Here is a 13,810-nt window from a genome sequence, read left to right as displayed (position 1 = left end):
ACATCTGTTTGAAAAGTCGGATTGGTAGGATGTTGGCTTGTGCCCCTGTGTCTACCTTGGCCTTCAAGTTTGCAGCTTGTGCGTTTCGCATGTTGGCCAATCGAACGCCTAGTGTTGCGTATACTTCATCTCTGGGTTTAGTATTGACGTTATCGACACTTATTGATTCACAATTCAATGAGTCAAAATGTTCATGTAAATCATTTGTGTTCACCATCTCATGGACGCGCTTGTTTTTGTGACGTGCGTCTTGTGTGCTGTCTTGATGGGATGGTTTTTTGTCTTGTGTCGTATGTTGGTTTGTGGGCTGTTGTGTGGGCCTGTTCTTTTGGCGGCACATTTTACTCCAGTGGTTAGCTCTGGAGCAGTAATTGCATGTAGAACCATATGCGGGACATTTTCGGTATTCGTGAGTGTTTGCGCTGTTTCCACATTTTCTCATGTTTCCGGTTCCGGATTTTCCTATTGTGTGCACGCTTTGGTTGTCAAGCGGTTTGTTGGATAGCTGTGCTATATGCGCCATCGTTGCTTCGTATGTTCTGGCGTATTCGATTGCTTTGTCAAGCGTTAAGTCGTTTCCGTGCTCTAGTATGCGCTCTTGAGCTTTAACGTGCTTAGTGCCTATAATCAATTGTTCAATCAGGCGTTCTTCTAACTCCTGTTGATATCTAAACTTGCATTTATTTGCATGATTCCTGCACCTAGTCATGAAATCATCAATGCTCTCATCGGTATTTTGTTTTAGATGTTGAAGTTGATATCTTTCTAATCTAAAGTTAGTTTTAGGTGCAAGATGCTTTTCGAATTTGGACCAAATAAGGTCGGGCTTTGTTTTGTCATCGTCGTCGGCCCACGTGAAACTGTTGTATATATCTACGCCTTGACGGCCTATCCAAAGTAATATATATGAGGATTTTTCTACATCTGATTTCTTTGAGAACAGACCGGTGAATTTTAAGTGGCAATATTGTTTAAATCTAGCAAATTCGTCGGTGATATCGGCTCCAGCTTGCCAGTTCATAACAGGGGTCATGAACCCTGTCGCCATGCTTGATGTGTTTCTTGCCAAAAAAAACGCTTATTTCTTAATATTACTGACCTTCCAGTGTCTTGTGTGTTTAGTGCTTTACTTCCGACACCATGTCATGGTATTTAGTGGAGGCTTTGCTTATGATTGCTTGCTTTAATGACGAATAATTCGGTATACTTATTCTGGTGCTTAACGTGATACCACATGCGTAGAGAGAGAGAGTCATATTACATTTGTTACATAATAGAACCTACTGTTGCGTGACAGGTATATATTATTACACGGGCCTGCTTTATTTTTATTAATTACAATAAATAAATTACAAAAACCCAACAACCTGCAAATGGTAAAAACATAGGCAGGTTGAATGGTAAATTATTTACAATTTCAATACAATACAAATACAACAACTATACTAGACAAAATTTTACAGGTGTAATAATAATTATGAATATAAATCAGTACGAACAAATAGTATACTACAAACTTATGGGCTAACATTTGAATATGTATTGATAATAATAAAAAGAAAAAAATATTGAAATAATGAAAGTGAGTATCATGTTAAATTAATAAGAAAATTAACTCGTTTGTGTGATCATTTGAGGGAAATCATCAATTAGCTCAGAGATGTCAACATACTATCCTTTAGACTCAATAAATAAAAAAAGCAATCTCCTGTTCTCTTTTTGAAACACCCTCTTCGACACATTTGTTAAGCAAAGATGAATTTTATTCCACGATCTTACGCCCATTCTAGAAAGAGAATTTTTTGGATGTTTGTCGCGGTTCCAAGGCTGTCGCACTCCACAGCAAGAAAACGCTAGTGTTCAACCAGTGCATGGTCTTGAAATGTTTTTATTAGACAATACACGGTGAAAACTACAATAAACGATTACAATAATGAGATGAGGAATAGGAATCACTTGGGCAGGATAAAGTACAAACATAATAAAATTCTGAGGTAAAAACTTACATCTTTCGGGCGTAAAAACTCCACAGAATACAGAACAATGTTAAGACTTAAGACTACTAGAAAAACACGTGAAGACAGGGGACGCTAAAGGATCATATTACACCGGAAACGAAATACGAACAAGAAAGGATAGGTTAGGTATTAATGCAAATAAACGCTTGAGACACTAATAGCCTAAAAATATAAACACTAAACGTAACAATGTTAATTCGAGAGGGTAGAGTATACAATTTTTTAGAGGCTGACAATCTAGTGTTATATGAGTGAACATCACTTATGAAGGTAAATAGTTTGCATATGTTTACGGGAGCGTTATTATTAGTGACATCATACATTAAATTTGCTAAAGATTCAAAAAACATAATATTTAGTGGGGGTATATTGGCCTTAAAGTAATAAAGGAATGGCACTTTATCTTCTTCCAGCAAAATAAATAAACCTTAAAGTTCGTTTTTGTAGAGTTAATAATTTAGTAAGATGTGATTTGGAGGCTTGCCCCCAAGCACTGATTCCATAGGAAAGGTATGGATGAATTAGAGACCAATATGAAGTTAATAGAGTATTCTGTGCAACGAAATGCCTCAATTTGGCAACAAGTCCTACAGTTTTACTGATTTGAGAACTGATATTATCGATATGATTTTTCCAAGATAGTTTACTATCAATTATTAAGCCTAAATATTTAACATAATCTTTGCAATCAAGAGGGACACATTTATTGAGGGAATTATCCAATATTTTGATATTAACAACTGTATTTATTTTCTTTTGACGGGGCCGAAAAATAACAAAGCTGGATTTTTTTAATATTCAGGATCAATTTGTTTACCGTAAGCCAATCACTTAATTTGGGTAATTCTAAATTAACTGTATCTTCGACTGACTTGATTATTTTGTGAGCATAGAGTGGATTAGTATCACCTGCAAAGAGAAAAAACTTGAGTTTGTCAGAAATTTTATAGCGGAGCTCCCGCGCGAGCGGAGCACCATACTTAAGAAAAATAGGGAAACCATCGAGTTGATTTTTCATGGCTTGGCTGACGTCACTTCCGTCCGTCCGTACGTACGTACGTTCGTCCGTGTATACAACACAGGAATCCCGTTTGATGTCAAAGCAAAACTACTCGCAAGTGCGGCTCTCGAAAGCACAGAAAAAATAGCTTTAGGACAAATTATAGACCAACAGCAAATAAAAACGACTTCCATGTAGTCAAAGATGGATCAAGAAGTGTTCTTCAAGAATTCAGGTGTGTGTTTTTTAGCAAACAATCGTATATATATATATTTTTTTTTGACAAGCATTTTTCTCGACGAATCGACAAATCAAAGACTTTCCTCTCAAAACTTTTAATATTTCTATAGATAAGTTTAATTTATTTTAATGCTGGAGGAAATATAACACGGAGAGCATATTACGACAACAAATATTCGTCTTTTATTTAGCTTTGTAAATCTTTAAAGTCCCTATGACGCTTATTTTTTGTCATTTTTTTAACCGTTGTATTAAAAGTAGAAGGTCTTGGGAGACTATTCGTTTATAAAATTCTCGAGTATGAATTGTAAAAGTATCTTTTTAAGAGCTTTAAAAGTGGCAAAAAATTAAATTTTGGGCTTCCTGTGTTAAATTGACCGAGCAAAAGGAAGCCTATGGGAGCCTGTGCTGTGACGTCACCGGAGTAAGACACAATATGAATCCAGTAAAGTTGCCATAAAATTACATATGGTGTATAATTAATTGCTCGTAGTTGGGGAGTTCTGTTTTATTCTCTTGTTATAAATATGCCGTATCGGTGTGTAGTGGGAGGATGTTCGAACACTCCTGATCCAGAGAGGCAGATTTCACTGCATAAAATCCCCTTCGAGGACAATGAAGCTCCTGAAGCAAGGAAAAGACGGCGACAGTGGCTTCGGTTTGTCAGGACCAAACGTGCGAAAGTGGAGTCCGACCACGAATTCTCGTGTATGTTCCGAGCATTTTCGTCCAGAAGACTTTGTCAGGAGACCACTGGATATACCTTCTACTATTTCGTTTGTTCCAAGGCTAATTTCAGACGAAGTAGGGGTAGTTCCAGTGCCATCAATTCATCAGCCGGCAAAAGATTCTTCAAGCGCGTCACGGCCGTCTTCAGATCTACGTGAAACACGCAAGGTATGTAACAATCATAATATTTTAGGTATGGTTCAACTTATTCGCGCTACCTTCTGGTAATTGATATTTTGTTGTCTCCAATAATGCTTCTTCTTTTTCCTACATCTTTAGATTGTTAGAGAAGTTATGAAAACTGCAAGCGAACCAAGTTGTTCATCGACCGGAGACGGTGACGACTCGATTTGCGGTAGTACGATTCCGGTTCAGGATGCTGAGAATGTGGTGCCTGATGAATCATTAGAACAAATCTGTGTTCAGGTAATTTATCCAAAATATTTACTGCACTTTAAAAGTTATGTGGAAATATTCCCTTACAAAATGTTTTGTCCTTTACCATCTAGATTCATCATGTGTCCACACAAACTCCAGACTCGTGCCTTGAATGTAAAAGGCTTGCAAACGAGAACCGGAAATTAAGAAACAAGATTGTTGACCTGAAGACAAAGCAAGAAAGATATTTATCTTTGATTCGGAAAATGGAAGAGGGTAAAATAATTATTTTTGGCGTTACGATATAAAACAACTTGCGGGAAAGTAAAAAACATTGCTTCCGTTGTTCTTTCTAGACATGGAGAGTATTTCCACAAAATTGAAAGAACATGAAAATTTCCAGAGCGAAGAGTTAGTACATGTACAGAGGAGTGATGATCAAGAGGAGATGTATATAGAAGATGAGGAACCAGAAAAACCAGAGCAGCAGTAAGGGGGACTCGCGATCGATGTCGTATATTCACGGGTTTTACCCGCGTTATTCCGAACGCGCCGGCAGCGGGAAATACCCGCGCGACAAGTCCTTACTGCTGCTATGTTGGGTACCGCAAACGGAGGTAAAAAATATCTTATAAATATACGATGCACGAATGTTAGTAGAGTGTACAGAATCCCATTGTTTCGGCAACCATTTTCGGCTACCTTTTTTTGTGTTCGTAACCGCGTTGTATGGATCGTCACTGCGTGTCCCAAAAAGAGTGTATGCGTGTTCCAAAAGATGTGTGTAGACGACAACTATTTGATTTCCTAATTAGCGTAGGTTATTAATATTCATAAGTTGAAATTATGGGATGTAAGCCGGGACAGGCAGCAAGACGATCGTAATACGTACACCATATGGTATGTCAAGATTATATTTGATTTTCCGTAAGATATAGGCTTTTAATTTGTAACTTTTTATTTCTAGTGAACCTCGTAATTATAAATCTGTCTATTGTGAATGAAATAACTGAAGAACATCAAGATTATCGAGAATTAAAACGCTGATATAATCGACGAGCGTTTTGCGTTGTGTACCCATTACTGAATTAGATGTCCCCACTGAACGAAAGAAGATGTCCGCTACATTATTGTTCACATATGTCATTCACCGACTGATGGACATTTATTAAGCTTGATTCTGCAGTTATCCAGCGTTTATTTCATCTCCGAAGAGTGTTTACAAGAATCGTACGGCTTGTGAATTCCTCGAATTTCCATGTGCAGCGATGGATGATGACACAGGAAGCCCGCCGGCAAGACGCAAGAAGCCCGCTGATCGTGAAAGTTGTGACGGAGTGAGAGAAGAGAGAGCTGAAGCTCTAAGACGCTCAAGATCGGGATATATTGGCCAATTGACAAAGAATTATCGAAATATAAAAGAAGTGATGAAATCAGAGAATTTCAATGATATTGATACCGTTCTGAGGATAAGGCAGAAAATATTGAACACATTTGATAACTTCGAACGGTGTTGTCAACAGCACTTAGAATGCTTGAAGGAACAGTTGGATATTGAAGAAGCTGAAGGCATTTACAGTAGAGAGCTAGAAGCTAAAAAAGACATTGAGGGAGAAATTGATGCGTGGACCCACCGGAACAAAAGACCGTTCATTGACTTTGATCTGCCTCTTGTCGAACCCTGCGATTCTAGTAGCCAAGCAGGCTCTAACGAAAGTTCCCAATCAAGTACAGCAACGAAGTTAAAGTTGAAAGCGAGGGCAGATCAAGCTGTTGCCGAGCTTAAGATTAGACAGTTGAAGGAAGAGCAAGAATTGCAAGAAAGAATTGAAGAGATGACGATGAAATTGCGGTTAGAGGAGGCAATTCAAGTCAATAAAATAAAACGTCGACACACATTACTAAAAGCTCAACACGAAATGGAACAAAGAAACACTGAACTAAAAATCTATGAAAGGGCCGAACGAGTTGAGCTATACAATTTTTACGACGACGACGACGACGTGTTACCTGGTTCAAACCCCTTTGGCTCCACACCAAGAAGTGCCCCAAAGGAATCGACTAGAGTTGCAGACTTTAGACAGCGCCTCCCTGTGAACCCGTTTGCAACTCCGATAACACCGATCTCCACTAACCCATTCGCAGCCCCGATGGCCCAGACGCCTGGCAGTTCGTTAGCAACACCGACAAGGGGAAGCTCAAGTAACCCGTTTACGACGACAGAATGGCCTGATGTAGTACACAGGAAGCCCAAACCGAAGTTTGTTCATGCTGCACATGCACCGACACCACAGGCATGGCTGGACCTGAACACACCCGAGTTCTACGTCGCTGATTATGATAACCGTCTAAGCGACACTGCCAATAACGATGAACCACCTAAGCCAGCAGTCCATGAGAAGGTCCTCAGTCAACTGATAAAGCAGCAAGAAAGGATCACCAGCGCCATGACCAACGCTTTAATGCTTCCTAAACCAGAGCTCCAGAGCTATTAACCTTTGATGGAAACCCATTACACTACTGGAGGTTTATTCGCAACTACGAACAGAACATTGAAGCAAAGACTGAGGATAACGGAGAACGATTGAATTATTTACTGCAATATTGTACGGGCAAGGCGAAAGAAGTGATCAAGAACTGTGTAGTATTGGACTCTACCGACGGCTACCTCACAGCACGAACGTTATTGCTTGAAAGATTCGGCGAACCTTATGTCATAGCCACGGCCTACATTGATCTTGTAACTGAGGGACCCCCGCTGAGGGCGTCTGATAGACAAGGCCTGCAAGTTTTCGCCGATAAGTTAAAGGACTGTGAATTAACTCTACGTGCCGTTGGATATTATGACGACTTGAACAATGCTGACAACTTGAAGAAAATAGCAGAACGTTTCCCTGTCCACCTAAAGGCTAGGTGGCTCGAGAAGGCTAGAGTGATACGAAGCGGAGGAGGAAAACCCAGCATAGACCATATGTCCGAATTTTTGTCTGAGAGAGCAAAGGCCGCAAATGATCCTGTTTTCGGACAGATTATGGACTCAAAGGACACGTCCAGGGACAGAATGCGACCCCGAAGTAAACCGTTTCAGAACACGCCAAGGCCGCCAAGAGCTACCACCCTAGCGACACACCAAGCAGAAACGCCGAAAGTGACGGCAACAACAAAGGATTCACAATTAGCTTCGAGGGCCGCATATACTTTAAACGACCAGGTAAAGTGTGGTCTTTGTGCCCAAGCACATCTTCTCACAAGCTGCGATGAATTTAAGAAGAAGACGCAAGGTGAAAGAATGAAGTTTGTTCGAGACAAAGGGTTATGTGACAACTGCCTTAAGCGAGGACATAGAGCAAAGAATTGCTATCAGAAAAAACAGTGTGAAGTGGATTCCTGTGAGGGAAAACACCACACGTTGCTGCATCCACCGAACAGCTCTAACCTTAATCAACAGCCGAGCCAGGATTCAAGTAACAATACGAACAGTGCTAAAAATTATAATGTCGTCAAGGCTGATAGCGTAAACAGCGTCGATGTTCTTGCCAAGGAGAAAAGAGTATGTCTTCCAATCGTGCCCGTAAAGGTTCGTGGAAAGAAAGGTCAGAGATCTGTTGTCACCTACGCTCTTTTGGACCAAGGATCCGACACGACATTGTGCGAGAAACGCCTAATAGAACAGCTGGGAATCGAAGGCGCCGAACGAACATTCTCGTTGACAACTATCGAAAAGGCAAACGTTCAGCGAAAGGGATTAACCGCGAGTTTGGAAGTTACAGCTCTTGACTCAGACAATGTCGTCGAGATACCGACCGTATGGACAGTCAAAAAATTGCACATCACTACAGAAGGTGCACCCAGAGATGAAGACATTCGTAGGTGGCCACATCTAGCAGAAATACAAATACCTGAAATAGACACTGATGAAGTTACTTTACTCATCGGCAATGATACGCCTGAAGCCTTTTGGGCGTTAGAAGAGAAACGAGGACAACGGAAGGAACCGTATGCGGTCAAGACACTCCTTGGATGGACCATCGTAGGACCGATGACTGAGTCTGCGCATCAACAAAGCTTGAACGCACACTACATATCTTCCCATGGTGATGAGCTTAAGGCTCAAGTTGAAAGATTCTGGAGGACCGATTTCGGAGATGCAGTACTAAGTTCCGAAGAATGCATGTCAGCAGAAGATAAAAGAGCGTTGTCTATCATGCAGGAAAGCACGGTTTTATCTGAGGGTCACTACCAAATGGCCCTGCCGTGGAGAAACAGCAGTTATTGTACATTGAACAATCGACCGATGGCTGAGTTTAGACTTGCAACATTAAAACAAAGATTCCTGAACGATCCTGGACTTTATGAGAAATACAAAGAAGTTATAGATGACCATCTGACTAAGGGCTATGCCCGTCGCCTTCCCAACGAGAATTTTGACCAGAAGAGAGTGTGGTACCTACCCCACCATGCTGTGATTACCCCCAAGAAGCTACGCGTGGTATTCGACTGCGCCGCCAAATGGAAAGGCATGTCATTAAATGACCAACTATTGCAAGGACCTGATCAAACGAACAATCTCGTAGGCGTCCTTACTAGATTTCGCGAAGAGCCCATAGCACTAGCAGCAGATATCGAAGCTATGTTTTTGCAAGTCAAGGTTGAGCCCAAGGACTGTGACATGCTTAGATTCCTTTGGTGGCCTGATGGAGATCTTAGTCAACAGCCAGCAAATTTTCAAATGCTAGTCCACATTTTCGGTGCAACGTCTTCGCCAAGTTGTGCGAATTTTGCACTCAGAAAAACAGCTGACGACAATCAAACCGAATTTAATGATGAGATTGTGAACATCGTGCATAGGAACTTCTATGTGGATGATATGCTGAAGTCGACAAGTACTGTTGAAGGCGCTATACGAACTGCATCTGAAGTGACTGAACTGCTACGACGAGGAGGATTTCGTCTCACAAAGTGGATGAGCAATAGTAAAGAAGTCCTCAAGTCGATACCTGAATCTGAAAGAGCTAAGGCTGTAAAGGAACTAGACTTTGAACGATTTCCGACGGAAAGAGCCTTAGGAGTTGAATGGAATGTCGAGAAAGATTGCATCGGATTTAAGACACAGGTAAAGGAAAGGTCTCTTACAAGACGTGGGATGTTATCCATAACGAGTTCTGGCTATGATCCATTGGGTATCGCTGCTCCATTCGTCCTGTTAGCCAAGCTAATCTTGCAAGAACTTTGTAGACAGCAACTAAAATGGGATGACCCAATCCCTGAACATAACCTCGTTGAGTGGAAGAGATGGCTAGAAGACCTACCAAGACTGTCAAATATGAAGCTACCGAGATGCTTGAAGTCACCTGACCTTGGAGACATCGTCACCTATGAATTGCACCATTTCGCAGATGCTTCCCAGTCAGCTTATGGCACCGTATCGTACCTGCGGATGGTTGACATTAATGGGGAAGTACATTGTTCGTTCCTGAACGGGAAGTCAAGGCTCGCTCCTGTAAAACCAGTGACCATTCCTCGCTTAGAACTATCGGCGGCCGTTGTAGCAGTCAAAATTGATAAGATGTTAACAGCCGAGCTAGATCTGCCGCTGACTGAGTCGACGTTCTGGACTGACTCTACAACAGTGCTTCAATACATCAACAACTTCTCAAGACGATTCAACATCTTCGTGGCACATCGGATTGCTATCATTCACGAATTTTCTACCCCCAAGCAGTGGAGATATGTGAATACCAAAGACAATCCTGCGGATGAAGCGTCCAGAGGTTTGACCGCGGAGAAAATTACAGGAGACGAAGGAAGGCGATGGTTGTGCGGCCCTGAGTTTTTATGGAAAGGCCAAGATTCGTGGCCAGCACCAGTTCTCAAGATATCTGAGGTACCAAGTGACGACCCTGAAGTGAAGAGAGAGAGACAGGTCTATATGGCACAGCAAAGGGACTCAAAGAACTTCCTGCAACGAATGTACGAGCATTACTCTGATTGGTATCGCTTAAAGGTGGCCATTGCCTGGATGCTGAGATTCAGAAACTACTTCGTAAACAAGTTAAGAAGTTCAAAGCATGATATTGAAGTTAAGCCTGCTACAAGAGGAAGAATAACTGTGAAAGAGATTCGAGAAGCAGAAGTTGCGATTATCAAGGATGTACAAGGCCAAGGCTTCACAAGGGAAGTGAATATCTTGAGCAAACAGATTGAGAAGTCGAAAGTCAAAGTTTCCACAAGAGAGAAACCCCTACCAAAGGCAAGTTGCATTTTCAAGCTAGCCCCCGTGCTTAAAGGAGGAGTTTTATTAGTTGGAGGCCGCTTAGAGAACGCCCCAATTTCTGATGCAGCCAAACATCCACCAATTCTACCGAAGAACCACCCTGTCTGCGAGCTTGTTATTAGACATTATCACCAACTGTACGGCCACGCTGGAAGAGAACACCTACTGGCCCTTGTAAGACAGCGATATTGGATAGTAAGCGCAAGATCCCTAATTAGACGTGTGCTGACGACATGCTTTGACTGCCGAAGACGTAAGGCCCCGCCTATATCCCAACAGATGGCAAACTTGCCAGTTGACAGGCTCACCCCTGACGAACCACCATTTTCATTTGTTGGAACAGACTTCTTTGGTCCATTCTTAGTGAAAAGAGGTCGGAGCACAGAGAAACGGTACGGATGCATTTTCACTTGTTTAACATCACGAGCCGTACATCTAGAGGTTGCTCATAGCTTGGAAGCAGATTCCTTCATCAATGCGTTGCAGCGGTTCATGAATCGCAGAGGAAGACCCATCGAAATCAGAAGCGACAATGGTACTAACTATAAGGGTGGTGAGAGAGAGCTACGCAAATCTTTACAAGAATGGAATGTTCAGAAGATCGAGAGTTTCCTAAAACAGAGAGAAATCGTCTGGAAGTTTAATCCCCCAGGAGCCAGCAGCATGGGTGGAATATGGGAGAGAATCATAAGATCTGTAAGGTCCATTTTAAGGGCCCTGTTGAGGGAGCAAGTTACTACAGACGAAGTCCTGTTGACTTTAATGACGCAAGTGGAGGCCATTCTTAACAGTAGGCCGTTGACAACTTGCAGTGATGATCCCAAGGACGACTCCCCTTTAACGCCTAACCATATCCTGTTACTGCGTCCAGGAGCGAGTATGCCTCTAGGTGTATTCACGGCTTCTGATAACTATGGCAGACGTCGATGGAGACAGTGTCAATATCTAGCCAATCTGTTCTGGCGCCGTTGGCTCAAAGAGTACCTACCAACTTTACAATTGAGGCAGAAATGGATCTCCCCACAAAGGAACCTAGCGAAAGGTGATGTTGTTTTGGTGGTGGACGAGACCGTTAAACGGGGCCAGTGGCCTCTGGCATGTGTACTAGAAGTTTACAAGGCAAGGGAGGGACTTGTACGCTCCGCAAGAGTCAAGACGTCTAAGACAGAGTTGGTCCGTCCCATTCACAAATTGTGCTTGCTGGAAGGAGTTGATTAAAGCCTCAAGAATCAAGGAAGCACTGTTAGCGAATTACACAAGAACATTGTTGAGTTAATTGATAATTGTGCTATGAAACCAAATTAATTTGTTATTGTCGTCAGGACAATGATTTAAGAAATGATCCATAAGAAATGCCTCATTTGGGGCCAGTAATGTAGACGACAACTATTTGATTTCCTAATTAGCGTAGGTTATTAATATTCATAAGTTGAAATTATGGGATGTAAGCCGGGACAGGCAGCAAGACGATCGTAATACGTACACCATATGGTATGTCAAGATTATATTTGATTTTCCGTAAGATATAGGCTTTTAATTTGTAACTTTTTATTTCTAGTGAACCTCGTAATTATAAATCTGTCTATTGTGAATGAAATAACTGAAGAACATCAAGATTATCGAGAATTAAAACGCTGATATAATCGACGAGCGTTTTGCGTTGTGTACCCATTACTGAATTAGATGTCCCCACTGAACGAAAGAAGATGTCCGCTACAATGTGTATGTGCTATTCCAAAGAGTGTCTTAGAATGTCGACAACGAAGTTAAATCTTTGTTAAGTATGTGTGGAAACTATTTCAAAAGGTGTCTCAGAATGTCGACAACGAAGTTAAATCGTTGTTTAAGTATGTGTGGAAACTATTTCAAAAGGTGTCTCAGAATGTCGACAACGAAGTTAAATCTTTGTTAAGTATGTGTGGAAACTATTTCGAAAGTGTCGACTAGAAGAGTGTATCGTTTGTCCGCGCCTCGACTACCTTTTTTGTCCAAAAGATGTGTATGCGTGTCCCAAAAGATGTGTATGTGCTATTCCAAAGAGTGTCTTAGAATGTCGACAACGAAGTTAAATCTTTGTTAAGGATGTGTGGAAACTATTTCAAAAGTGTCTGAACAAAGATTTAACTTCGTTGTCGACATTCTAAGACACTCTTTGGAATAGTTTCCAGGCATACTTAACAAAGATTTAACTTCGTTGGCGACATTCTAAGACACTCTTTGGAATAGTTTCCGTGGTGGCTGAACAAAGATCCAACCTATGGAAGAGTGTATGGATTGTCAGTGCCTTTTTTGTTGTCCAAAAGATGTGCAATCGTGTCCCCAAAAGAGTGTATGCGTGTCCCCCGCCGTGGTAGTTGTGCCAAAGTCGCTACGTAGCCCGGTAGGCGAATTCCTCGTATTGTCTTTTGCGCTCGGTAGAGACCTTCCAAGATTTCCAAAAGTATTTGTATTGTCCGCTGTTTTCCCAGCATGTATGCAGCTATACCTGTAGCTATGTACAAATACATGCTATATCTGTGGACAAACAGGTATCTACCATATGGATCCATAGTGTTTGTCCATGGATCCATAGGTGTCTAGACACAAAAAACATGTGGTTGTAAATATATATGGCCACGCCAAAGATACTATCCGAAGAGGAGATCGCAGGATTGTTGGAAGATCGACGAAATGGAGTAGGGCTGCAAAAGGTAGCCAAAAAGTATGGTGTGGGTATTCCCAAGATACGCAGGATAGAGCGAGAGAATGGTCTGGAGGTAGCAATACCCGAAAAACAACCTACTACAGACCTGCAGAAACATTTCCTAGAAGTGCAGGATTCCTTTGCTATAGTCTTGGACGATCTCCAAAAAGCTAGAGAAGAACTCCGAGACGCAAAGGAGGAATTGCTAGCCAAAATGGAGCAGGAAGAAGATTAATTCGTTCGAGAAAATAGACGTGGAAGAAATAGAGAACGAAGTAGAGGAAGTATCCACGAAAATAGACTGGCAAATAGCCGGCAATGTACTATTTGCAGTCGCAGGCATAGCTGCCATTGTTTGGGCGCGCATGCAACCACCCAAAGTTGTCTACTACAGACATCCAGCGGAGCCGCAGAGAAATTCTAGGATTCCGGAGATGGAGTAGAGACGAACGCCCTTTGCAGGGCTAGGATTCCGGAGTAGAGACGTG

At 41.8% G+C, this 13,810-nt stretch overlaps 2 protein-coding genes across 2 annotated transcripts; both read left to right on the top strand.

Annotated features, from left to right (window-relative positions):
- Positions 1-3,873: 3,873 nt before the first annotated feature.
- LOC148913055 (uncharacterized) lies at positions 3,874-4,858 on the top strand. Its single transcript, XM_089026762.1, has 4 exons — positions 3,874-4,155; positions 4,267-4,413; positions 4,497-4,641; positions 4,722-4,858. Exons 1-4 carry the CDS (start codon positions 3,874-3,876, stop codon positions 4,856-4,858), a joined length of 711 nt encoding a protein of 236 aa, XP_088882888.1.
- Positions 4,859-5,152: 294 nt separating this feature from the next.
- Positions 5,153-12,286, top strand: LOC148913054 (uncharacterized). The gene is made up of 4 exons (XM_089026761.1): positions 5,153-5,265; positions 5,333-6,844; positions 6,892-12,130; positions 12,198-12,286. Exons 2-3 carry the CDS (start codon positions 5,634-5,636, stop codon positions 11,855-11,857), a joined length of 6,177 nt encoding a protein of 2,058 aa, XP_088882887.1. The 5' UTR covers positions 5,153-5,265; positions 5,333-5,633; the 3' UTR covers positions 11,858-12,130; positions 12,198-12,286.
- Positions 12,287-13,810: the final 1,524 nt, after the last annotated feature.

The sequence above is a fragment of the Actinia tenebrosa genome, unplaced genomic scaffold, assembly GCF_029948245.1.
Source record: "Actinia tenebrosa isolate PJP-AT-01 unplaced genomic scaffold, QUT_ActTen_1.0 PGA_scaffold10__47_contigs__length_13832649, whole genome shotgun sequence".
Lineage (NCBI taxonomy): Eukaryota > Metazoa > Cnidaria > Anthozoa > Actiniaria > Actiniidae > Actinia > Actinia tenebrosa.
The sequence above is the reverse complement of the archived record's forward strand: the minus strand, read 5'-3'. Positions and strand labels throughout refer to the sequence as shown.